Source organism: Vipera berus, assembly GCF_964194415.1.
Source record: "Vipera berus genome assembly, chromosome: 7".
NCBI lineage: Eukaryota > Metazoa > Chordata > Lepidosauria > Squamata > Viperidae > Vipera > Vipera berus.
This window is the reverse complement of record NC_138209.1, coordinates 75,645,778-75,673,277: the sequence shown is the minus strand read 5'-3', so window position 1 is coordinate 75,673,277 and position 27,500 is coordinate 75,645,778. Positions and strand designations below refer to the sequence as shown.

The 27,500-nt window shown below is 39.6% G+C and overlaps 1 protein-coding gene across 1 annotated transcript in view; it reads right to left on the bottom strand.

Moving 5' to 3' along the window:
* NWD2 (NACHT and WD repeat domain containing 2) overlaps window positions 1-27,500 on the bottom strand; it is a gene marked incomplete at both ends in the record, with an annotated part of 54,025 nt that overhangs the window by 24,980 nt on the left and 1,545 nt on the right. The window contains one exon of the mRNA XM_081332107.1: window positions 2,811-2,899. Within this exon, the coding sequence (XP_081188233.1) occupies window positions 2,811-2,899 (89 nt within the window). The remainder of the gene's footprint in view (window positions 1-2,810; window positions 2,900-27,500) is intronic.

Genomic DNA, 27,500 nt, shown 5'->3' with positions numbered 1-27,500 from the left:
GTCTGTCTGTCTGTCTGTCTGTCTGTCTATCTATCTATCTATCTATCTATCTATCTATCTATCTATCTATCTATCTATCTATCTATCTATCTATCTAATCTATGTATCCCTACATCCATCTCTCTCTCTCTCTCCATCTATATCTATCCCTACATTCATCTCCCTCTCCCTCTCCCTGCTTCTCCCTGCCTCCCTCTCTCTCTCTCATCTATCTATCATATTTGGCATTAGCCTCACCAGAGGAGGTGGGTAGAGATGGCACCCCAGAAGCTCTGATGGTGGCATCCTTGGTGCTCTCTGAGCGTGGCTGTTTTCTTCCAGACATTTCATTACCCAACTAGGTAACATCATCAATGCTGGAAGGGAGCTGGGCTTTCTCTTTCTATACAAGTGTCTTGCCCTGTCAGTATTGGTGGGAGTGTTCTAGGTGATTCTCTGATTGGGCTGTTGCTTACTGTTTGTTTGTCTGGCTCTGCCACAAAGCTTGAAAGCTGTTGGGTGTCCGGAGAGGGAGAAGTAGTTTCAATGCGAATCTGGACGTGGAAGATGGGAGCCGTCCAGGCGTCCATTTACGGCTGTCGGCAAACCGGAAGTCGAGAAGTAGTTTCAACCCTAGCAAAACTATGGCTGTGGATGCTTGATCTCCTAGTCCTTGGGACCTTCCCTCTGCTGTAGTCCCAGATCAACCCACCTAGTAACTCACTGGCAGTTCCCAGCATACACATGTATAAATCTATTGTAGGGAGACCTAACGGAGGAGGCAAAATTGTGAAACGGTTTAAAGGTGAGGCCTAAATGCATTCTATCATTTGCTGAGACCTGCTGAGGTCTTCTGTACAAGTACCAAGACTATATGAATTTTGTAGCTTCCTCCGAATAAATCCTGGGAGTTATTTTTTTGGAGAAAAAAGAATAAATATCTCTTCCAGCCTTGCAAAAAAAATGGTGGTTTCAAGAATTCCCTAAGGGAAAGGCTATGATTTAATCCAGTTTGGCAGTATCCACTGAAACGTTGTTAAGGTTTAGTAAAAAAAATAATAATCTGTCAAGAAAAGGCAGTGAATCTTTGCTATCCATTCATGAATTTAGAAATGCAACATTTGTCAGACTGGCTGGTCAACAGAAATTCAGTAAGATGAATGGCAACCGTACCTCTTAACTGCAGTTTTATCCTGTGTGTCAGTTTATCTTTAAGCTGAGCTATTTCTTTTAAAAATAACTCTCAAAAACCAGTATTTGAGAGCCTTTGCTTTCTGAAACTCAAATAAATAAATAAATAAAATCAGTTGACCTTTAAAAAAAACAACTCTCAAAAACCAGTATTTGAGAGCCTTTGCTTTCTGAAACTCAAATAATAATAATAATAATAAGTTGACCTTTAAAAAAATAAAGTAACTTACACAAGAAAGACGTGCCTTTAGCATAAGCTGGCATATTGCTGCCCTACTTCTGATTTTTTTTTCATGTGCCAAGCGTAATCACATCATTGCAATTCAATATTTTTGACCACTGAACTGATTTGAGGCCTGACTGAATATGCCCACATATCGCTGTATCAAAAGAACACATCCCAATTATTCCTCCCATCTTTCCTCTCTCCTACGATGTTGTGTACAATTATGCAAAAATGGCCTGTTTTTGCAAAGAAGCTGTCAATATTGCTCCATTTGAGCAATGGCTGAGATTGGAGTCAAGAGTCTTTATTGCTAAAATTGTGGTGATTGACGCCTGCAGACAGATTGACAGGCATAAATGACCTGGGCTAAACCTTAAGCCCTCCGACTGGGACTTGGTGAATAATCAAAAGATATCACAGTACACGCAACTCTACACCCTGGCACCACAAGAGCAATAAAACGCCACTCTAAGTTAAGGGCGACTGTTGATTTGAAGGCGATAACAATTCGGGGGGGGGGGGAACTAGCCAGACAAAAATGGATAAAACAATAATGGCACCTAATTATGCCTGGTTGTGAAACCTTTTGAGGGTGCCACACAGGCTGTTTTATTTTTGTTAGGCTACAACTTCCTGCTGTGAGGGTAATTTTAAGTAAGTACCATGGAGACAGCAGCCAAAACACAACATTGACGCTGACTTATTGATTAGGAGGGCGTGCATTTAGCATTATAACCCAAAAACAAATGTTGTACACAAGACACATACACACACACACACACACTCTATATTTAGAATAGAATAGAGCTGGAAGGGACCTTGGAGGTCTTCTAGACCAGCCCCCTGCTCACGCAGGAGAACCTATGCTACACTATACATCATTGGAGAAGAGAATCAACAGAAGGCAACTTTGGGGAAGTCCACAAATCCGATTTATCATTATTGTTCCATCAAATTGGGAGCACGGATACCCCCATGATGACAAAAGAGGTGTTCTTTTTTTTTTTTAAAGTCACATCGCTTATACGGGTAGTTCTTGACTTTCAACTGCTCACTTAGTGACTGTTTAAAGTTCTGCAATCTTCCGACAAAGCAAAGTCACTGGGGAAGCCAGGTCACCAGGTTAACAATCACAGTGATTCACTTTGGGGCTCACGTTCCTTATGTCCCACTTTAAGAAAGCCGGCAAGGAATGGGGCAAAACCTCACCGCACACACGTCTCGCTTAGCAACATAAATGGTGGGCTCAGTTGCGGTCGTATGCCGAGGATCATCTGCACAGTGGCACTCTGTGGATATGGGGGGCGGGTATTCTCTAACCCCCCCAACCTGGATAGACGATGAACGGATTCTTCCCGTTTAGCAAGCTTACCCGCATCCCCGGCTTAAAAATTTGGAACGTAGGAAACGCTACCTGGAATTCCATCCCATAGTTCTCCCTGCAGAATTCCCGCAGCTTGGGGTACACGTGTTCTCGTAAAGCATTTCTTTCTGCGACGGTATCTGTAAGCAAGGAGGGCGAAAGAAAACAATAAAAATAAGTGAACAAAAATTGGTGGCAACCGTCTGTATTTATAGCTCTGCCGTTTTATGTAGAAGAACACTTGTTTTGAAAATTGGGAACGCAAGCGTAACGCAGAATCCTGATTCTTGTGCCCCCAGGGAATAGCTTGTTGGAGAGAAACACTTACTATGACATTTACCCAAATTTACTTATGGCATTAATTCAGCATAATGTTTTTATACACGACCGAGTTTGGATTTTTATTTTTTTTTAGTTAGCAGTAGCTCTGAAAAGATAAGACCAGTAGCAATCAAGCCATCGTAAGATGCCTTTGAAGCCTCTGACTGTAACAATAATTCAACGTGACATTTAAAGGATATATATTTTGAACAGTCCCAAACTTTGAAGGAAAGAGTTGAAGCAATAATTCAGCCTGTTTTCTTTCTTTCTTTCTTTTTTTACAGTCCGGCCTGCTTGCTTTTTGATGGATTTACCTCAGTAATAAGACAGTATAACATAACAACATCAGAACAATATAACATAATATTTTTTAAAAAGTACTTCCTTGTCTAAAGTCTTGTGGCTTCTTGCTGCTAGTTCACAGTCCACATGTACAGACTCCACAAGAATTATATTAAACTTATGAACATAAACTCTCATCTGTCCATCATCTTTCTTTCTTTCTTTCTTTCTTTCTTTCTTTCTTTCTTTCTTTCTTTCTTTCTTTCTTTCTTTCTTTCTTTCTTTCTTTCTTTCTTTCTTTCTCTTTCTTTCTTTCTTTCTTCTTTCTCTCTTTCTTTCTCTTTTTTCTTTCTTTCTCTTTCTCTCTTTCTTTCTTTCTCTTTCTTTTTTCTTTCTTTCTCTTTCTTTTTTCTTTTTTCTTTCTCTTTCTTTCTTTCTTTCTTTCTTTCTTTCTTTTCTTTCTTTCTCTCTCTCTTTCTTTTCTTTCTTTCCTTTTTCTATCTATCATCTATCTATCTATCTATCTATCTATCTATCTATCTATCTATCATCTATCTATCTATCTATCTATCTATCTATCTATCTATCTATCTATCTATCTATCTATCTATCTATCATCTATCTATCTATCTATCATCTATCTATCTATCATCTATCTATCTATCATCTATCTATCTATCTATCTATCTATCTATCATCTATCTATCTATCTATCTAATCTTTCTATCTTTCTATCCATTCACCCACCCACCCACCTCCCTCCCTCCCTCTCTCTCTCTCTCCTTCTCTCTCTTTCTCTCTCTCTCTCTCTCTCTCCGGCAATGTTTTTGTTCGTTTATAAAAAAAAATGATTCTCAATCTCTGAATTAGCTCAATCTCCCTCACCTTCATGTCTTCTGTTTGAGGCACAATTCTCTTCCATATCTTCATAAATGATCTAGATGAGGAAATTGAAGGGAAGGAAACTCATCCAATTTACAGACCACACTAAGCTGGCAGCAATAGCCAACACCCCAGAAGACAGGCTCAGGATCCAAAAATATCTTGACAGACTTGAACACTATCTAACAAAATGAAAACCAACGTAGATCAAAGTAAGGCTTAACGCTTAGACAAGAAAATCCAACTGCATAGATATAGACTGGGTGAAACTTGGCTTCATGTCAGCAACTGTGAAAGGGATCTTGGAGTCCTAGTGGACAGTCCCTTAAATATGAACTAGCAGTGTGTGGCTGCAGCCAAAAAAGCCAATGCAATCCTAGGCTGCATTAATAGAGGGATAGAATCAAGATCAATTGAAGTCCTAGTACTGCTTTGCAAAGCCTTAGTAAGTCCACACTTGGACTACTGCACCCAGTTCTGGTCAGCACATTATAAAAAAGATGTTGAGACTCTGGAAAGAGTGCAGAGAAGAGCAATAAAGATGATTAAGGCCAATGACTAGAGGCCAAAACATACAAAGAACAGTTACAGGAATTGGGTATGTCTAGTCCAGGGGTCTTCACACTTGCCCCTTTTATGACTTGTGGACTTCAACTCCCAGAATTCCTCAGCCAGAATTCTGGGAGTTGAAGTCCACAAGTCATAAAAGGGCCAAGTGTGAAGACCCCTGGTCTAGAATGATGATAGCACCGTTCCAATATTTGAAGGGCTCCTACAAAAACGAGGGGGTCAAACTATTTTCCAAAGCACCAAAAGGCAAGACAGGAAACAATGGATGGAAACTAACCAAGGAGAGAAGCAACCTGGAACGGAGAAGAAATTTCCTAATGATGAAGGCAAGCAACCAACAGAACAGTTGATTTAGTGAGTGAAGTTACAACGGCACTGAAAACAGTCATTTAGGACCATTTTTCACACTTACGACCGTGGTCACGTATCAAAATTCAGATGCTTTGCGCGACTGACTCATATTTATGATGGTTGCAGCGTCCTGAGGTCCCATGATCCCCTTTTGTGATCTTCTGACAGGCAAAGCCAATGGGGAAGCCGGATTCACTTAACAACCGGGACAAGCAAGGTCCTAAAATGGGGCACAGTTCACTTAACAAATGTCTCACTTAGCAACAGAATTTGGGGGCTCAATTGTGGTTGGAACTACCTGTACTTCTTGGAGAGACAATAATAATAATAAATAATAATAATAACAACAACAACAAAAACAACAACAACAAAGTTGGAAGGGATCTTGGAGGTCATCTAGTCCAACCCCCTGCTCAGGCAGGAAACCCTATACCATTTGAGACAAATGGCTGTCCAGTCTCTTCTTAAAAACTTCCAGTGTTGGAGCATTCACCGCTTCTGGAGGCAGGTTGTTCCACTGGCTAATTGTTCTATTAGTTTCCATCCGTGGCTTCTTGTCCTGCCCTCAGGTGCTTTGGAGAATAGCTTGACTCCCTCTTCTTTGGGGCAGCCCCTGAGATATTGGAACATTGCTATCATGTCCCCCCCTCATCCTTCTCTTCATTAGACTAGACATACCCAGTTCCTGCAAATGTTATTTATATGTTTTGGCCTTCAGCCTCCTAATCATCTTTGTTGTTCTTCTCTGTACTCTTTCTAGAGTCTCAACATCGTTTTTACATTATAGAGACCAAAACTGGATGCAGTTTTCCAAGCGTGGCCTTACCAAGGCATTGTAAAGCGGTATTAACACTTCACGTGATCTTGATTCTGTCCCTCTGTTAATGCAGCCTCGGACTGTGTTGGCTTTTTTTTGGCAGCCGCAGCACACAGCTGGCTCATATTTAAGTGATTGTCCACTAGGACTCCGAGATTCCTCTCACAGTTGCTACTATTGAGCAAGGTACCCCCTATACTATACCTGTGCATTTGCTTTTTCTTGCCTAAGACCAGGGGCTTCAGCTGAGCAGTGTGTAGTCATAATTACTATACAAGCGTATTGTTTCACAGCTCAATACTTTAGCAGGCAGATAATTTTAGGCTGATCATGGGCATGCCCATTGTTTAAGAGTATTTTCCTAAACAAGCCCCCCACCCTCCCCGTGATTGTAAGCTGAAATGAATGCAGGAAAACCTCCCCAGTAAACATGCAAAGGAACAATAAATTACTACTAATTGAAAGGTGAAAGAGGAGGCTCGTTAATTATAGCTTGCTCGTATAGTTTGCTGTCTGTCTTCCATTGTCTAGACTTGGAAGTTTATAATAACGTTGGCTTAAATACAGGAACGAGGGCAGGTTTCAATTTCATAGCAACATCTCCCCACAACAGATCGATTCCACAAACCACATTTCTTCAGATAAAGTCCTCCGGATTGCAGATGTATTTCTTCTGTTACAAAAAGCTTTTGAGGGAATCATTAGCAGAGGAACAGTGGTGCTGGTGAGGTCCACCGTGCTCTCTCCAGCTTGGCTGTTTTCTTGCAGACGGTTCATTCCCCAGCCAGCTGCTTGAACCATGAGATAAAGGTAAAGGTAAAGTTTCCCCCGCACATGCGTGCTAGTCGTTTCCGACTCTAGGGGCTGCTGCTCATCTCCGTTTCATAGCCGAAGAGCCAGCGCTTGTCCGAGGACGTCTCCGTGGTCATGTGGCCGGCATGACTAGCACGGAACGCTGTTACCTTCCCACCGTTGTGGTCCCTATTTTTCTACTTGCATTTTTACGTGCTTTCGAACTGCTAGGTTGGCAGAAGCTGGGACGAGTAACAGGCGCTCACTCTGCTACGCGGCACTCGGGATTTGACCTGCCAAACTGCCGACCTTCCAATCGACAAGTTCAGCGTCCTAACCCACTGAGCCACCGCGTCCCTTCAACCATGAGATAGGTAGCTAATAAATTTGATAATAATAATAATAATAATAATAATAATAATAATAATAATAATAATAATAATAATAATAATAATAATCTGCATCTGCCTAGCCCAGAGAAGGAGTCAATTTTTTTTTGTACTTCCCTTAATCCAATCACACGATTCAAACCGATTCAGAAAACCAATGGACTCCGTTTCCTCTTTTAATACACAAGAATATGGTAGAAAATTTAGTCAGCCGAATAGAGAAGACCGCGGGGAATTTTGAAAGAAAAAAAAAAGGGAATTGCTATATATTAATTGTGACATCTCTGGTCCTGGCTTACGAATATTTCCGAAACGATGGTTCTGCATTTGAAAACTTCTCTGCCAGCATTCTTTTAAAACCTTTGAGGCAAGCGGCATCGAGATTTAAGTACAGGTGAAGTTTTAAAATTGCTAAGACAGAATATTGTGGTTGATTGCAATTAAAAGCCGCAAACAGATAAAAAGTCTAGAACGACCAGAATCATTGTAATCAAAATTAATTTGGAACAAGTACTCTCTGTACTCTGAATACATTTCCTGTGTGATTTCTACAAAAAACTGCAATCAGAAGCAATATTACAGTTAAACTGCAGTGAACCAATATGTTTCCTGGGTGATTTTTTACAAAAATTATAACCATAATGAAAAAGCAATCTTACACTTAAAATGCAATGAATTAATGACTCTTCACATATAATATGTTCTTAGTTAAAACACTGAAAGAATACAGTTCTTGAGAGTTTGGCACCATACGTGTTATTATTATTATAATAACACCCCAGACTTAACAATTGTTGACAACAAAAGCAAAAAAAAAAGTGTCTGGATAGCGGATGTTGAAGTACCTGGAGCTAGCAAAAGAGAAGACAAAGAACTGAAGAACATCCCAGATTATAAATACATGGAAATAGAAGTAAAAAGTTTATGACAAACATCGCAAAGGTGCTGTTTCAAATGTTTTGCTTCTCATTCAAGAAGCTTCTTCAGCTCTGACTGGATGGTGGGGAACAGAAGGATTTATACTCCTTGAAGACAGCTGGTCCTTTGCCTTCTTTTAGAGAGTCGTTGAGGCCACTTGGAGGTTTATCTGTGTCCTCAGGGTCATCTGAGCGGTGCAAATGGTTGTGGAGCCTTCTTGGAACTGCTGGAAGGACTGTGTGGTAGACTGGAGATAGATGATGTCATATCCCTATCTATCTCCAGTCTACAACCCAGTCCTTTTAATGACCAGCTTTCTGCAAGGAGTATAAATCCTTCCGTCCCCCACCATCCAGTCAGAGCTGAAGAAGCTTTTGGGATGAGAAGCGAAATGTCTTCAAAGAAAAACAAGAAAGCCCAGTTGCCTTTTGGAAAAAGCACCTTTGGGACAACCATTTACCTGAAGGATTGAGAATCTCCATAGACAAAAAAAATCAATTCCTAATTGACAAGATGATTTTGGAAAACTGCAAGACAAGGAAGACCAATGTGAGTGCCGCTTGGACTGACTATATATAAGACTTAAGGACAAGTGCTGAATAAATTGTTACGGTGTTGGACTGATCTTGGATTCTAGTATACACATTTGGGTCCAAAACATGTCTGTATGGGTCACAGACCTAACCTCTTATAGACATATAAATGGTGGGTGTCTATAAGTCAGCGCTTTGATTGGAAGCATGTACTGTACATCTGTCTAGCAAAAAAAGATATAAGTAAGGTAGCATGATAAAGATCGTTCTGAAAACAAAAGAGACATCAGGGAAGAAGTTCAACCAAAATTTTTTTTTATCCCCATTTATGTCCAGTATCCTAAAAAGATTGCATCCCCTTATGCTGTTGTATCTAGGGATCTGAAATTACGGGATAAACGTCTGTTCTCGCTATTCTTCTGACATATTTGTAAACATGCAGCTAGTTTAAAAAACACAACACGGCTCCAGTGTTATTTGTTTTGGCCACAAGGACACCAGTTCAGCTGCTTCCGAACTATTTCAGGATCTTTTCAAGACGAAGAAATACACATTTTTTTTTAAAAAAAATGCTGGCCCTAATCCAATTGTAATAATTACAGATTGAGATATAAACAAGTTTGCAGCTAGCACAGAATCTCAGGGTTGGAAGCAGGTGATTAAAGCATCCTGGACAGATGGCCTTGTGCAACTCAAAGAGTTCCTGTGGAAAACTGCACCTGTTTCTTTGAGAAAAAGAATGTGATACCTATTGCTTTGGCACAACACTAAAACTTATGAGTTTGCTTTAAGACCAGGGGGATGTTCTATTTTACCTTAATTTCTCTCCGTATGCATCTCCAATGGGGTGCCTACGGAAATTATCCATTATCCAGGTCATGGTTTAGCCTCCAGTCCCCTGATCATGTTTGTTGTTCTTCTCTGAACTCTTTCCAGAGTCTCAACATCTTTTTTTTTACATCATGGTGATCAAAACTGGATGCAGCATTCCACGTGCGGCCTTACCAAGGCGTTATAAAGTGGTACTAACACTTCACGTGATCTTAATTCTATCCCTTTGTTAATACAGCCTAGAACTGTGTTGGCTATTTTGGCAGCTGCAGCACACGGCTGGCTCATGTTTTAAGTGATGGTCCAAGATCCCTTCTGAAGATGATATTATGGTAACAAGCCTCTTCAACATTGTTTGCAAAGTGTCTTCATGCTGAAGGACACGAGGGCAAACTAGATTTAGCAATCAATTAAGACAATTGAACAGCTCTTACCGCAATGAATGCTCATTAGGTAAGCGGTCCCAAAGGTGCTTTTTTTTCAAGAGGCAACTGGACTTTCTTGTTTTTCTTTGAAGACGTTTTGCTTCTCATCGCAGAAGCTTCCTCAGCTCTGACTGGAGGGTGGAGGAATGGAAGGATTTATACTCCTTGCAGACAGCTGGTCATTTGCCTTCTTTAAGAGAGTCGTTGAGGCCACTTGGAGGTTTGTCCTCAGGGTCACCTGAGTGGTGCAAATGGGTATGGAGCCTTCTTGGCTGCAGCATGTTTTTCTGCCTTGGGTCCCGTCATCCTGCAGCCAAGAAGGCCTCACACCAGAAATGACCAGCTGTCTGCAAGGAGTATAAATCCTTCCATCCAGTCAGAGCTGAAGAAGCTTCTTGGATGAGAAGCGAAACGCCTTCAAAGAAAAACAAGAAAGTTGAGTTGCCTCCTGAAAAAGCACCTTTGGGACTCCAATAGGATGGGGAATCTCTTCCGTGAATGTCATAGAGAGAGAAATTCTGTTGGAGGAGGATCAAGATGGCCGCCGTGTGGTGGCTATTTTAATGAGCTCCTCACCTTTATATGGTTGTAAAATAGTTCATTTTTTGTCTAATTTTTAATTTAATATTAACCATTAACTAGTAAAGTTAGTTGTTGTTGTTTTTTAACCAGGAGTAGTAATTTTATTATTTTTGATTTAGGATTAGATAGGATTAGGTTTCAGGCTAGGAGTTCCAGAACTTATCAGCTTCAAGCACTTGCCGATGAACTGGGAATATGCTTTAACATCCTTTAAACTACCTAAGGATGCCAAAAGAGCCTTGGTGGAGCAGTGGGCTAATGCCTCCTTAAGTAACACCAGCTGCCTGCAATTAGTGCAGGTTCGCATCCCACCAGGCTCAAGGTTGACTCAGCCTTCCATCCTTCCGAGGTAGGTAAAATGAGGACCCAGATTGTTGGGGGCAATAAGCTGACTTTGTAATAATGCTGCTTGGGGTGTGTGTGAAAGCCCTAATAAGCAGGCATATACATAGAATGAAGGCTACTGCTAAGCTTGTAAGCCGCCCTGAGTCTTCGGAGAAGGGCGGGATATAAATGGGATTTTTAAAAAAAACACAACACCAGTAAAAGCAAAAAGGGACTTGAAAAGAAAGTTTAAAAGGTGGCATAAATTGGATATACAGTCGGGAGGAAGCCTTAAACACAACATGACGGCAATGACACCCAGACAACAAAATCTACTCTGCTAATTTTGGGATTGTGTTCTTGTACGTTCCAATTAGGGAGCATCCCCCGGATTTTGATGTGAGACGGGCGGTTCTATGAAATTTCCAAATAAATAAACAATTACCCAAATCTAGGAAGAGCGATTGCACATTGGATGAATACGTCCATGGGGAGCGTAGATCCCAATAAATAAGCCAAAGATTCAAAGAAAGCCAGGCACAATTAAAAACCCAACACAACCAAAAAACGAGTTTTGAACGCACATTCTTTAAAAAGTTGCCAAGCTCCACAGATATTGTGTTTGATTCAAATGAAAACCAGTCTTCCTCACCTGGCTAAAATGTGTCTTTCCTCCTATCAAAAAGTAGTAAGCGAGTAGACCAGGGACGAATGTCACTTACAATATGTTACTTGTTAATTTGCTGATTGTTGTCAGAGCAATTAATATTAAAGTGGATATCCCATGTACTTAAAAGGGGGCAATAGTCGCTTAAAAAATGTCTCACTTAACAACATAAAAATTTGGGCTCAATTGTGGTGATAAGTCGAGGATTTATCACCTGTATATATGTTGACGACAGCAAGATTACTGTAAGCACAAAAATGGAAAGGCCGGCTGATTCCCATAATGGGCGAATGACTGCAAAAGTTGACGGAGTTAGTAGAGATGGCTAAATTGACTGCTTTGATTAAAGAAAAGAACACAAATAATTTTGTTTCCACTTTTGCACTTTGTGCGTTTCCCTTCTTTCTTTTTCTCTTTCTTCCTTCCTTTCTTCCTTTCTTTATTTCTCTCTCTCTCTTTCTTTCTTTCTTTCTTCATCCATCCATTCATCTTTCTTTCTTTCTTTCTTTCTTTCTTTCTTTCTTTCTTTCTTTCTCTTTCTTTCTCCTTCCTTCCTTCCTGCCCTCCTGCCCTTCCTTCCTTCCTTCTTCCCTCCTTCTTTCTTTCTTTCTTTCTTTCTTTCTTTCTTTCTTTCTTTCTTTCTTTCTTTCTTTCTTTCTCTCTCTCTCTTTCTTTCTTTTTCTTTCTTTCTTTCTTTTTCTTTCTCCTTCCTTCCTGCCCTCCTGCCCTTGCTTCCTTCCTTCTTTCTTTCTTTCTTTCTTTCTTTCTTTCTTTCTTTCTTTCTTTCTTTCTTTCTTTCTTTCTTTCTTTCTTTCCTTTCCTTTCCTTTCCTTTCTCCTTCCTTCCTGCCCTCCTGCCTTTTCTTTTCCTTCCTTCCTTCCTTCCTTCCTTCCTTCCTTCCTTCCTTCCTTCCTTCCTTCCTTCCTTCCCTCCCTCCCTCCCTCTTTCTTTTCCTTCCTTCCTTCCTTCCTTCCTTCCTTCCTTCCTTCCTTCCTTCCTTCCTTCCTTTCTTTCTTTCTTTCTTCCTTCCTCTTTCTTTCTTTCTTTCTTTCTTTCTTTCTTTCTTTCTTTCTTTCTTTCTTTCTTTCTTTCTTTCTTTCTTTTCCTTCCTTCCTTCCTTCCTTCCTTCCTTCCTTCCTTCCTTCCTTCCTTCCTTCCTTCCTTCCTTTCTTTCTTCACTTTTTTCCCCTCCCTTTCCCCCTCCCTAGCTTTCCTATCATTTTCTTTTGTATTTTATATTATATTTGGATAAACTGACACACGTTTTGAAATGACTCAAATCTCGAAGGAGGAATGAATTTCAAAGCAATAAATAGATCAGGTGACTTTGAGGAGCTTCTGAGTCTCTTGAAGATTCAATCACTTCTCTACCGCTTAGAGGAGTGTTACAGGGAAGGTATGTTGTCACAACATCCTTAAGGTCTGAGGAAAATGACCTCGGATCAACAGTCTCCTAGACAACATGTAGGCAGAGTTAAGAGACAATGAGACACACAATAAATCCGTATTTCTCTATTGTACATCCAACTGCCCTCTGGTAGTTTGTACCATATTGATGAGTCAATGGCATTGAATCCACACCAGTTGTGTTATCATATACATCCAAGAAAGTTTGGCATAATGTCCTGGAGACAAGGGTGCCAGAGAGAAAGTGGGCAGCATTGAATAAATGGTACCCCATGGCAGCTTTGCCTTTAAAGTTTTTCTTTTATTCCAAAGATTAAAATATAAAATCCAACAGGGGGAAAAAAACAATAAAGGCAAAACAAACTTCGATAATGAAAGTGTAGAAGAACAAAAAAACACAATAAAATTGGGTACCATAGTGTTTTGTTTTTTTCGGACGACGGGTAGATCCAGATCCCATTCAGTCATTAATTAGGAGAAAATAATAATATTAAAGTACCCTAGGGGAAAAAAAAATTATATCCTTAATGCTGTTGCTAATTACACATGACACAGCATGTTCTTGTTAATTATGCATTATGACAGAGTTTTGTGCACTAGAAATTCAGGCAGAATAATTTTCCTTCTCTGTGACATAAGCAATGCCATTCAAATCGCTATCCACAGCTTCTGGGAATCTCTCTCTATTTAATATTTCATCCCAAGTTAAATTTAAAGGACGAGGATCAAAGGTTAATTCGGCATCCCTTAAAGGAGACCAAAGCACAGGAACAAAAATGAACGAAGCAACCAACTGAGCAGTGCCCAGATTCTCTGATTTGTCACCTACGATTACCAAACTTGGTGAACACAATCCTAGAAATATTCCTTCCCAATCCCTAGATTGTTGATTCACGTAGGTGCTCATGTGGAAAAGGACATGGCAAGGACAAAAATCTAATTACATATAAATTGAATGTATACGTATCTATCGATTACAATCCTTTGCTGTAAAATAGGTATTCTGTTTATAAAGGTAAAAGGTAAAGGTTCCCCCGCACGTGCCTGCTAGTCGTTTCCGACTCTAGGGGCCGGTGCTCATCTCCGTTTCAAAGCCGAAGAGCCAGCGCTTGTCCGAGGACGCCTCCGTGGTCATGTGGCCGGCATGACTGGACGCCAAAGGCGCATGGAATGCTGTTACCTTCCCACCGTAGCGGTCCCTATTTTTCTACTTGCATTTTTACATGCTTTCGAACTGCTAGGTTGGCAGAAGCTGGGACGAGTAACAGGCGCTCACTCTGCTACGCGGCACTTGGGATTCGACCCGCCAAACTGCCGACCTTCTGATCGACAAGCTCAGCGTCCTAACCCACTGAGCCACTGCGTCCCTGATTCTGTTTATAAAATGAATCAATCCCTATTTGTCTGTTTCATCCTCCCTCTCTGTCTGTCTCTTTCTCTTTCTCTTTCTCTCTCTCTCTCTCTCTCTCTCTCTCTCTCTCTCTCTCTCACACACACACACACACACACACACACACATATTGTGTAAGACCCCTTTTGTAAAAGACCCCTGGAGTGAAGAGAGTTGTTTTTTTTAACACATGTTGTCTTCTTAAAAATACCCCTTTCCTTGAGAGGGTGAGAATAACTTACAGCAGGGGTGTCAAACTCAATTTCATTGAGGGCCGCATCAGCATTGCGGTTGCCCTCAGGGGGCCGGGTGGGTATGGCCTAGGTGGGTGTGGCCTACTGGGTGGGCGTGGCTAGAGTGCGTATGGCCTACTGGGTGGGCATGGCCAGCTCTACATCGTTCGCATCAAGGGTGCCTATGGGGGCCTGGGCAGGAGTGGGACAGATCTGAGGGTCTCTGGCAGAAGGAGGGTCTCTGGGCCAGGGCCAAGGCAGTGGGGGCCGTTCCCTCACTCTTTCCAGGATGGCTTCACGGGCCGCATGAAACCACTTCGCGGGCCGGATCCGGCCCCCGGGCCTTGTGTTTGACATGTCTGACTTACAGGATGCTTTTTTTTTATTGAAAAGTTTTACAATACATTTTATCTTTAACAATCCCTCCCCCCTCCCTCCACCCAACCCTTCCTAACCCTCCCTAACCCTCCCCCGATCCCTTCCCCCCTCCCCCCTCCCCGACTTCCCAGAGCTAAATACAAGGTATAAAGATAAAAACAATCATAAACAACCATATGTTAACAACAATAAACTATTAAGTCTATCGCACTCTAGCTCATATAAAATGACTACAAGCAATACTAATATCACATCAAGACTTATACAAATGCTAAATGAAACTTTTTAGTCCCATATTTGTTCTGGATATAATCAATCCACTTTTTCCACTCCATAATATAACGTTGTTGCGAATGGTCTTTCAAATAAGCCGAAATCTTTGCCATTTCCGCCAGGTCAGAAACTTTTAGAGTCCATTCTTCTATAGTCGGCAGTTCCTCTTTCTTCCAATATTGACCTACTAAAAGTCTTGCTGCCGTAATTAAGTTCAACATCAACTTAGTGTCCACAACAGTAGTATCCGTAATTATACCCAATAAAAACAATTGGGGACAAAACTTTATCCTTTGCTTAAATATCTTCTGCATATTCCACCAGATTTTAATCCAAAAAGCTTTAACCTTTTTACAGGTCCACCATATATGAAAATACGTTGCATCTTCGCCACCACATCTCCAGCATTTAGGTTGATAGTTCGGATACATACTTGCAAGCTTTTTAGGATCTAAATGCCATCTATAAAACATTTTATAAAAGTTCTCTCTTAAATTTTGAGCTTGCGTAAATTTAACGTTCCTCACCCAGATCTTTTCCCAAGTGTCCATTGTAATAACTTCTTGAATATTCTGAGCCCACTTTATCATGCAATCCTTAACAAGTTCTGTTTCTGAATCAATTTCTATCAATGCAAGATATATCCATTTAATATGTGCTGGACCCTGATTTCTAATTTGCTTTACCAGATCATCAGTCATTGAAAAACCAATTTTCTGATCTTCTTTCCACCTGGCCCGTAATTGACCATATTGAAACCATGTTTGGACAATCTTCTCTTCTCGTAAAAAATTGTACGGCTTCAAACACCATACGTTCCTCTCCAGACTTAATATTTCCTTGTATGTAGTCACATCATGTTTGAACCCAACATTTATGTTTTCTATTGCATGTTTCGGTATTGCCCATAAAGGTATCTTGTAGTTTAGCTTATATTTATACTTTTTCCAAACTCTCAACAATGCCTATCTTAAAATATGCACTTTAAACACATTATCTACCTTCATATCAAACAATAAATATGCATGCCAGCCAAATAACAAGTCGTGGCCTTCAAGATTTAATAATCTCCCTTGTGTTAAATTAATCCAGTCACTTATCGCTGACAATGCAGCAGCTTCATAATATAATTTAAAATTGGGCATTTTAAGACCACCTCTTTCACGCGTGTCCTGCATAATCTTAAATTTAACTCGTGGCCTTTTCCCTGCCCATACAAACTTATTGATACCCTTTTGCCATTCCTCCAAATTTGAGTCCTTTTTAAGAATAGGTATCATTTGAAATAAAAATAAAAATTTAGGCAAAACATTCATTTTCACTGCTGCAATTCTTCCCAATAGAGACAATTGTAATTTTTTTCCAACTTTCCAATTCTTTTTGAATTTTTCCCCATAATTTTTCATAATTATTTTTATATAACTTTGCATTTGAGGGTGACAAATACACCCCCAAATATTTAACCCTTTTAACAATCTCAAATCCAGTTAACCCTTCTAAAAGGGCCTTTTGTGATACTGTCATATTTCTAGCCAATATTTTAGTTTTTTGTATATTAACCTTAAATCCAGAAACCTTCCCATATTGCATTATTATCTCCATCAGGTCCACAACAGAATTTTTTGGCTGAGTCACCGAAACAACCAGATCGTCTGCAAACACCCTCAATCTATAATCCTGCTCTCTAATTTGAATTCCCTTAATTTTTCCCAAATTCCGTATTTTAATCAATAATATCTCCAATGTTAAAACAAATAATAAGGGTGATAACGGACACCCTTGTCTTGTGCCCTTTTTGATATTACATACTTCAGTCAAACTATTATTTACTATTATTCGGGCTGTTTGTTTTTGATATAATGCCCTAATTGATTGTAAGTATTTGTCCCCAAAATTCATTTTATCTAGTACTTTCATCAAAAATTGCCAATCCAGTTGATCAAAAGCTTTTTCGGCATCTAGAAAAATCAGCGCCGCAGGGATCTGGTTGTTCCTTTCCAAAAATTCCAACAAGTCTACTATATGCCTCACATTATTTTTCATTTGTCTGCCACTAATAAACCCAGTTTGATCACCATGAATTATCTGTTGCAAAACCCTCATCAATCTATTAGCTAAAACCTTAGCAAATATCTTGTAGTCCATGTTCAAAAGTGATATTGGTCTGTAATTTCTTACTTGAGTAACATCCTGATCTTTTGAGTAATCCCGTTCATTTGGACTTGTTTCCTTTTGGATTTAGCTTATTGGGATAGAATTGATTTGGTTGCCTTGATGGCACAGAAGTTGCCTATTGCTTCTTCTGGAGGAATTTCCACCTCTGAATCCAATTACGGAAAGTGGCCTTAAGAGATTGGCCTTCAGCCAGGATGCCGTAGGAGAGCGTAAAGCTTCATATCCCCAGCAATATTTACTATCTGTCTGAGCCACGGCAGGATTGGAAGCGACGTGCCATCAACAGGGTGGTGACACACAACTCTTTCTTCACTGCATGCGATGTGATGCTAGACCAGGGGTGTCAAACTGCTGGCCTGCGGGCCGGATGCAGCAAAGCGAAACCACACCCCACCCCATTGCCGGCAATGGGGAAAAAAAAGTCACGATAGGTCATGGGACGTTGCGAGTTTGACACCCCTGGGAGGCTTAGCCTGGACAGGAAACAAGAGAAGGTAAAACGGAGCTTTGTGGGTTGATGAGCCAAAGTGATGGGATGTTTGTTTGTACTGGAAGTGGGTCTGTCTGTCTCTCTCATCTCTCTCTCATATTTGTTCTCTCTCTCTCTTATCTCCTCTCTCTCTCTCTACCTACCTATCTACCTGTTTCTTCTCTCATCTATCTATCTATCTATCATATTTCTTCTCTCTTATCTATCATATCCTCTCCTATCTATCTATCTATCTATCTATCTATCTATCTATCTATCCTGTCATATTTCTTCTCTCTTATCTATCTATCCTATTTTTCTCTTTCTATCTTTTTTCTTCTTATCTATCTATCTATCTATCTATCTATCTATCTATCTATCATATTTCTTCTCTCTTATCTATCATATTTCTTCTCTCTTATCTATCATATCCTCTCCTTTCTATCTATCTATCTATCTATCTATCTATCTATCTATCTATCTATCTATCTATCTATCTATCTATCTATCTATCTATCTATCTCTACTATATCTATCTATCTATATCTACTATATCTATCTATCTATCTATCATCTATCTATCTATCTATCTATCTATCTATCTATCTATCTATCTATCTATCTATCTATCTATCTATCTATCCTGTCATATTTCTTCTCTCTTATCTATCCTATTTTTCTTTCTATCTTTTTTCATCTATTTATTCTATCTATCTATCTATCTATCTATCTATCTATCTATCTATCTATCTATATCATTTCTTCTCTTATCTATCATATCCTCATCTATCTATCTATCTATCTATCTATCTATCTATCTATCTATCTATCTATCTATATTTCTTCTCTCTTATCTATCATATCCTCTCCTATCTATCTATCTATCTATCTATCTATCTATCTATCTATCTATCTATCTATATTTCTTCTCTCTTATCTATCATATCCTCTCCTATCTATCTATCTATCTATCTATCTATCTATCTATCTATCTATCTATATTTCTTCTCTCTTATCTATCATATCCTCTCCTATCTATCTATCTATCTATCTATCTATCTATCTATCTATCTATCTATCCTGTCATATTTCTTCTCTCTTATCTATCTATCCTATTTTTCTCTTTCTATCTTTTTTCTTTCTATCTATCTATCTATCTATCTATCTATCTATCTATCTATCATATTTCTTCTCTCTTATCTATCATATTTCTTCTCTCTTATCTATCATATCCTCTCCTACCTATCTATCTATCTATCTATCTATCTATCTATCTATCTATCTATCTATCTATCTATCTATCTATCCTGTCATATTTCTTCTCTCTTATCTATCCTATTTTTCTTTCTATCTTTTTTCATCTATTTATTCTATCTATCTATCTATCTATCTATCTATCTATCTATCTATCTATCTATCTATCTATATCATTTCTTCTCTTATCTATCATATCCTCATCTATCTATCTATCTATCTATCTATCTATCTATCTATCTATCTATCTATCTATCTATCTTTCTTCTCTCTTATCTATCATATCCTCTCCTATCTATCTATCTATCTATCTATCTATCTATCTATCTATCTATCTATCTATCTATCCTGTCATATTTCTTCTCTCTTATCTATCTATCCTATTTTTCTCTTTCTATCTTTTTTCTTCCTATCTATCTATCTATCTATCTATCTATCTATCTATCTATCTATCTATCTATCTATCATATTTCTTCTCTCTTATCTATCATATTTCTTCTCTCTTATCTATCATATCCTCTCCTATCTATCTATCTATCATCTATCTATCTATCTATCTATCTATCTATCTATCTATCTATCTATCTATCTATCTATCTATATCTACTATATCTATCTATCTATCTATCTATCTATCTATCTATCTATCTATCTATCTATCTATCTATCTATCTATCTATCTATCTATCCTCTCTCTCTCAAGCACATAGATTTAGAAATCAGCCCTCTCACTGCAGAGCAACTCTTGGCAAAGTACAAGTAAGACCAAATTAAATGAAAACAAAAATAAAAGAATTACAATGAAAAAGGTGGGAGAGGTCCTTTCAGGCACTAACCAGCCCCAGGGCTGCGTGTTCCTTTTTGGGCCCCAAGCAAGTTGGCATTCTCTACAAAAACAAGAGCTTGAGCGGAGGCGCTTTTGTTCTCGTTTGGTTTCATTATTTCATTTCACCAGCTTTCGTGACAAGGCTGCATTTTGGCCCATATGATGTTTATAATCCCTCCTGAACATGACGGACTGCCTTGCAAACAGTGGTCCATAGGTTCAGAGGGCTGTATGATCGGATGGCTGCAGTGGATTGGGAGGTCAGCTTCTCTTGAAGTTGGTTATGTGGCTTCAGCTACTCTGGAATGCTGTGATTAAATTGATCCAAACAGAACTGGAAGGGACCCTGGAGGTCTTCTAGTCCAACCCCCTGCTCAGCAGGAGACCCTAGGGCCTAGAGTGCAGTGCTGGTAACTGTGAAAAATGGCCAGTTTTTCCAGTGCTGTTTGACAACTCTGGATAGTCACTGAACAAATTTCCTGCAGTGTAATTAGTACTCTGCTGAACCTTTAAACCAAATGGTCTTCTTTCTCTCATTATTTTTTCAATTTTCAGAACCCCTCGTAACTCCAACAACCTGGGTAAAACTCACATTTGATTGTTGTTGTTTTAAAAAAAAAGAAACAGGATTTTTGTTTATAGGGGAGAATAGTCACAGGTGTAATTTTCTGGGCAGAGATGAGAAAGTAAAGCAGATGAGTATTTCTAAACCTTCATGATTTTTTTGCCAATTATAATGTTTCTAACAATGTTTTTTTTTTTAAAAAAGATAAACAAAATAAAATCAACCTAAAAATGAGCAACAGCCAAAACAGGAATCAGCGTTGGTTATTACGGTCCTCAGATCAGGGGTGATTCATTAAGAAAGAGGATTTCAAAGTGGCTTGAATTCCTTAGAAATGTGATGCTATGCAAGCTGATGCAATATAATATAATATAAAAGGTAAAGGTTCCCCCGCACATGCGTGCTAGTCGTTTCCAACTCTAGGGGCTCATCTCTGCTTCAAAGCCGAAGAGCCAGCGCTTGTCCGAGGACGTCTCCGTGGTCTTGTGGCCGGCATGACTAGACGCCAAAGGCGCACGGAACGCTGTTACCTTCCCACCGTAGTGGTCCCTATTTTTCTACTTGCATTTTTACGTGCTTTCGAACTGCTAGGTTGGCAGAAGCTGGGACGAGTAACAGGCGCTCACTCTGTTATGCGGCACTCGGGATTCGACCCGCCAAACTGCCGACCTTCTGATTGACAAGCTCAGCGTCCTAACCCACTGAGCCACCGCGTCCCTTTTTTAAAAAAATTCCATTTATATACCGCCCTTCTCCGAAGACTCAGGGCAGCTTACAAGCTTAGCAGTAGCCTTCATTTTATGTATATGCCTGCTTATTAGGGCTTTCACACACACTCCAAGCGGCATTATTACAAAGTCAGCTTAATTGCCCCCAACAATCTGGGTCCTCATTTTACCTACCTCGGAAGGATGGAAGGCTGAGTCAACCTTGAGCCTGGTGGGATGCGAACCTGCACTAATTGCAGGCAGCTGGTGTTACTTAAGGAGGCATTAGCCCACTGCTCCACCAAGGCTTTTTAATATAATATAATATAATATAATATAATATAATGTAATGTAATGTAATGTAATGTAATGTAATGTAATGTAATGTAATGTAATGTAATATAATAATATAATATAATGTGATTGATGTAATGTAATGTAATGTAATAAATATAATAGAATAGAATAGAATAGAATACAGTAGAATAGAATAGAATAGAATAGAACATTACATTACATTACGTTACATTACATTACATTACATTACATTACATTACATTACATTACATTACATTACATTACATTATATTATATTATATTATATTATATTATATTGTATTATATTATATGCTGTTGAGACTATTTGGATGTGGTTATGCCATCGCTACAAGAAATGCAAATGAAAATATTCATTTTCCTCATAACAATATGGATCAACTTGATGTGCAAATGCTGTTTAATATCTTGAGTGGTCCCAATATTGACAGCCAGTAGAAAAACACATTAAATTTAATCAATGGCTGGATGGACAAATAGGCAAAAAAAGTCGTTTTTCGTTTTAAAATGTCTTATAAACTATTATTTATATTTCATATGTATTAACCTCCCACCTCCCACCCTTATTAAGACACATTAACACACTTTCGCTCAGGGTGGATAGAGCCTGGGATATTAAGACAGGATAATAAGACACGATATTAAGACACAAACATGGATATTTGACCCAGGATAATCTATTTATACCCTTTGGGATGATTTGGGACAGATAAGATGCCGTGGTCAATTTTCTACGAGTGGATTACAATAATGGCTTGTTAACCGAGAGTTTTGAAACTTCCATTTTGTTCTGTTTCACTATTACTGTTTTTCTACTTTGACTACTTTGTCATTCATGTAACCTACAGAAGACAGTTGCAAATAGATCTAGTAGTTTAAAAATTGTGGGAGGGCCTGTTTTTGCAAGGGGTGGGAACTAATGTTTTTAAGTCATATATTAATCAGTAATCAACTACCTCCTGCCACTTTCCAATTAAGATAAAACGATAGCCTTTAATAAAATGGCTTCACTGCAGAGTGCGAGAAAGGGTATAACGGTTTTTTTTTGGATGCACCTTTTTTAATGCTTTGTTTATTTTGTGTTTTGCGTTTTTTTTTCTTTTTTGTCTTCCTGGATTATTATTTTTTTCTTTTTGAGTTTTTGCATTGCAACTTTCTTCTGAACAAAATAAAGATATCTAGGAAAAATAAAGACACTTGGGCTCAAATACCCTCTTGGTGGTTACAGACAGGGCTTTTTTTCTCATAGAACGCTCAGAACGGAGTTCCGGCACCTTTTTTGGATGGAACCTTGTAGGGTAGGCAAGGTAGGTTGTATGACATGTGTGAGTTCTGGCACCTTTTTCTTTTACAAAGAAAGCACTGGATAGATAGATAGATAGATAGATAGATAGATAGATAGATAGATAGATAGATAGATAGATAGATAGATAGATACAGGGCTTTTTTTCTCATAGAACGCTCAGAATGGAGTTCCGGCACCTTTTTTGGATGGAACCTTGTAGGGTAGGCAAGGCGGGTTGTACGACATGTGTGAGTTCCGGCACCTTTTTCTTTTACAAAGAAAGCACTGGATAGATAGATAGATAGATAGATAGATAGATAGATAGATAGATAGATAGATAGATACAGGGCTTTTTTTCTCATAGAACGCTCAGAATGGAGTTCCGGCACCTTTTTTGGATGGAACCTTGTAGGGTAGGCAAGGCGGGTTGTATGACATGTGTGAGTTCCGGCACCTTTTTCTTTTACAAAAAAGGCACTGGTTACAGATACTCCTTTACAGTTTTACTAGAAACGTTATGGAAATGATATGGCTTGGCTTTTTTTTTTCTAGAACAGGGGGTGTCAAACTGCCGACCGCACGGGCCGGATGCGTCATGGCAAAACCGCGCCCGCCCCATTGCCGGCAATGGGGAAAAAAATGTCACGTCGCGACACGTCACGTGACGTTGCGAGTTTGACGCCCCTGTTCCAAAATGTCTTCCTGATTTCCCAGCCAGCTTAAACCGTGGGATTTCCTGGTTGTCTTCCATCCAAGTACTAGCCAGGCATCACCATGCCCTAGCTTGCTTGGGATCTGTCAAGTATGGCTAGGTGGTGCCATCTTCAGTTAATAATTAAGCCATGCTGCAGTTTGCTAACTAATTTATTTATTTATTTATTTATTTATTTATTTATTTATTTATTTATTTATTTATTTATTTATTTATTATTGGGACTTATATGCCGCCCTATCTCCCGAAGGACTCAGGGCGGCGAACAACAATAAAATACAACAACACAAAAGTTAAAAAGAAAAAAAGTTATGCCTGTAAAAAAGGTTATGCCTCTAAAAGTAGCCCTTGACTTACAAACAGTTCATTAAGTGACCGTGCAAAGTTACAACGGCACTGAAAAAAGTGACTTATGACCGTTTTTCACACTTGTGACCATTGACGCCTCCCCCGTGCTCACGTGATCAATGTTCAGATGCTTGGCAACCGGTCCGTATTTATGCCGGTTGCAGCAATCCAGGGTATTGTGATCCCCTTTTGTGACCTTCTGACAAGCGAAGTCAATGGGGAAGTCAGATTCCCTTAACAGCTGTGTTGTTAACAACTGCGGTGATTCACTTGTTCACCACGTGTGGCCGGAAAAGTTGTAAAACGGGGCAAAATCCACTTAAGAAATGTCTCACTTATCAACAGAAATTTTGGGCTGAATGGTGGTCCTAAGTTGAAGACTTCCTGTGTTTTATTCATAACAACAACAACAACAACAATAGAGTTGGAAGGCACCTTGGAGGTCATCTAGTCCAACCCCCTGCTCAGGCAGGAAACCCTCTACCTTTTCAGACAGATGGCTGCCCACTCTCTCCTTAAAAACTTCCAGTGTTGGACCATTCACCGCCTCTGGAGGCAGGTAGTTCCACTGGTTAATTGTTCTAACTGTCAGGAAGTTCCTCCTTAGTTCTAGGTTGCTTCTCTCCTTGGTTAGTTTCCATCTATTTTGGACTAATGAAGGCTTCATTAGATTGTTCTCCTTTAAATACAGATAGTCCTCAATGTATGACCACAATGTATTTATAATAATAATAATAATAATAATAATAATAATAATAATAATAATAATAATAATAATAATAATAATAATAATAATAATAAAGTTGGAAGGGACCTTGGAGGTCTTCTAGTCCAACCCCCTGCTCAGGCAGGAAACCCTATACCATTTCAGACAAATGGCTGTCCAGTCTCTTCTTAAAAACCTCCAGTGTTGGAGCATTCACAGCTTCTGGAGGCAGGTGGTTCCACTGGTTAATTGTTCTAACTGTCAGGAAGTTCCTCCTTAGTGCTAGGTTGCTTATAGTTTATACTGTCTAGGCCCTTCCGTTTTAAGGCAAGTACTTTTGATTATTCTGAGCTAATCCTTTCTGCCGCTTTCCAATTAAGATAAAACGATAGCTTTTAATAAAAGGGCTTCATTGCAGAGTGCGAGTAAGTTAATCATTCTTCCAAAGAGGCCGCCAGAATTTGTATTTTCTATTTAAACCTGTACATACATACCCCAGGGGTGTCAAACTCAATTTCATTGAGGGCCGCATCAGCATTGCGGTTGCCCTCAAGGGGCCGGGTGGGTATGGCCAGGGCGGGCGTGGCTAGAGTGGGTGTGGCCTACTGGGTGGGCGTGGCCAGCTCTACATCGTTTGCATCAAGGGTGCCTATTTATTTTATTTTATTTTAATTCCATTTATATCCCGCCCTTCTCCGAAGACTCAGGGCAGCTTACAAGCTTAGCAGTAGCCTTCATTCTATGTATATGCCTGCTTATTAGGGCTTTCACACACACCCCAAGCGGCATTATTACAAAGTCAGCTTAATTGCCCCCAACAATCTGGGTCCTCATTTTACCTACCTCGGAAGGATGGAAGGCTGAGTCAACCTTGAGCCTGGTGGGACTCGAACCTGCACTAATTGCAGGCAGCTGGTGTTACTTAAGGAGGCATTAGCCCACTGCTCCACCAAGGTTCCTATGGGGGCCCGGGAAGGAGTGGGACAGATCTGAGGGTCTCTAGCAGAAGGAGGGTCTCTGGGCCAGGGCCAAGGCAGTGGGGGCCGTTCCCTCACTGTTTCCAGGATGGCTTCACGGGCCACATGAAATCACTTCGCAGGCCACATCTGGCCCCCGGGCCTTGTGTTTGACATGTCTGACATAACCCCTTTAGCCAGGAAGTTGTGAACTCTCTGTACAGTCTTAGATTCTTGGCTGAGATTTCAAATTAGTCTCTTTAATTTTGAATGTTATGTCCTTTGCAGGATTTATTGCCAAGGTTTCTAATTTGGGGTAGGTTGTTGTGTTAAAATAAAATGTATGAGATGTTATTTGAAAGATAGGTGGCATATGACTAAGTAAATGTAACAACAACAACAACGAGTTGGAAGGGACCTTGGAGGTCTTCTAGTCCAACCCCCTGCTCAGGCAGGAAACCCTATAGCATTTCAGACAAATATAGGTTATGGGGTTCTATGCTACTATAGAAAGTAAGATAAAAATAATTAAAAACCTTAAGTGCTTTCACAAATAAGCACAGGAAACCTGAAATATTGCATCAGAATACACAGCTTTCCAAACTATACTACCACCGGCATCTGGAAATTTTTATCCCACCTCATTTAGATGCAAGTTTAAAATCCAGAATTTAGGAACGAAGCATGGAACTCTAAGCTAGTTGTGACAGCACCCCACGGCGATATTTTAAAGCAAGTTTTTCTAACACGTGGCTGGGTTTTTAACCAACATTTCTGCCAGTGTTTTTTTTTTTTTGTAAAAAGAAAAAAGGTGCCGGAACTCACACATGTCATACAACCCGCCTCGTCAACCCTACAAGGTTCCATCCAAAAAAGGTGCCGGAACTCCGTTCTGAGCGTTCTATGACAAAAAAAAAGCCCTGGTTTCTGCTAAGTTACAGCTACAGACATTTACGTTAGGCTGGCCTGGATATTATAACATCCGGCAACGGTCTCTTGTAGTGTGGAAATTCTAAGGATTTTGGAGCAACTAACATCTTATTTTCAGGACCACGGAGAGCTCCATTGGCAGACTTGTTTCCAATTGCCCTTTCTCTAAAAAAAACCCTACCAGGTCTGAAACAGACAGTGATAATTAGATATAAAAGAGGAAATGAATTAAGACCTCCCGTGAAGAGGATGTGAGGCTTCATTAATGAGTAGCCATGTCTTTTGCGGCACAATAATTCAGCAGACGATTTGGTGTGTGTGTGTGTGTGTTTCGCCTGGCAATAAACAACTCAGAAAGATCTTCTGCCTCTCTGCGTGGCTGCAAAAAATAAAGGCTTCAATCTCTAAAGTGGTTTTTGCCAAAGGAATCAGAAGCATCTTTTCCACCCCCCACCCCCCCCCTCATCCTTATTTTTTTTTCTTTTAAGAAGTGGGCTACTTGCCAGTTTTCTTGGGACACTGTGTACGTCTACTGCAAACGCCAAGCTTTACAGGACCAAATATCCTCTTTCAACTGAGGAATGAACACAGTACTACTACTAATAATAATAATAAAAAAAAACCCAGACAGGTAGGAATGTCTTTTGTCATCAGGCAGGCTGCCGAGCAACATAATTTAATGAATTTTTCACTCAAGGGCGAAGTAAAATGGGAGTAGGGCAAGCAACGAGGAGGCACCTACTTACGCTCACTGGAAATAGAAGATTAAATATGCTTGCATCATGTACGTGTACTTAGGCTTGCAAAAGATTTCAGAACTCATTTAATCTGTTTCTCCGCCCCCCCCTCTTTAAATGGTTCTAATGTATAATGTCTTAAAGAGGGAAGCACTCAACAAAACAACATTTTGTTTCGGAATTATTTTGCTAAGCTTCTAATCAGAGAACTAAAGAGATACTGTGAATTCCCATTTTGGAAAGCGTTAATTGACACAGCTAGCGAAGTGGAACAGGAAGACAATGTCTTCCGCTTTAAAACATACGATGTTAGCTCCCAAGGTGAAACCTACTCCCTTTTGCACAATTGCCTCATCTATATGGGTTGCTG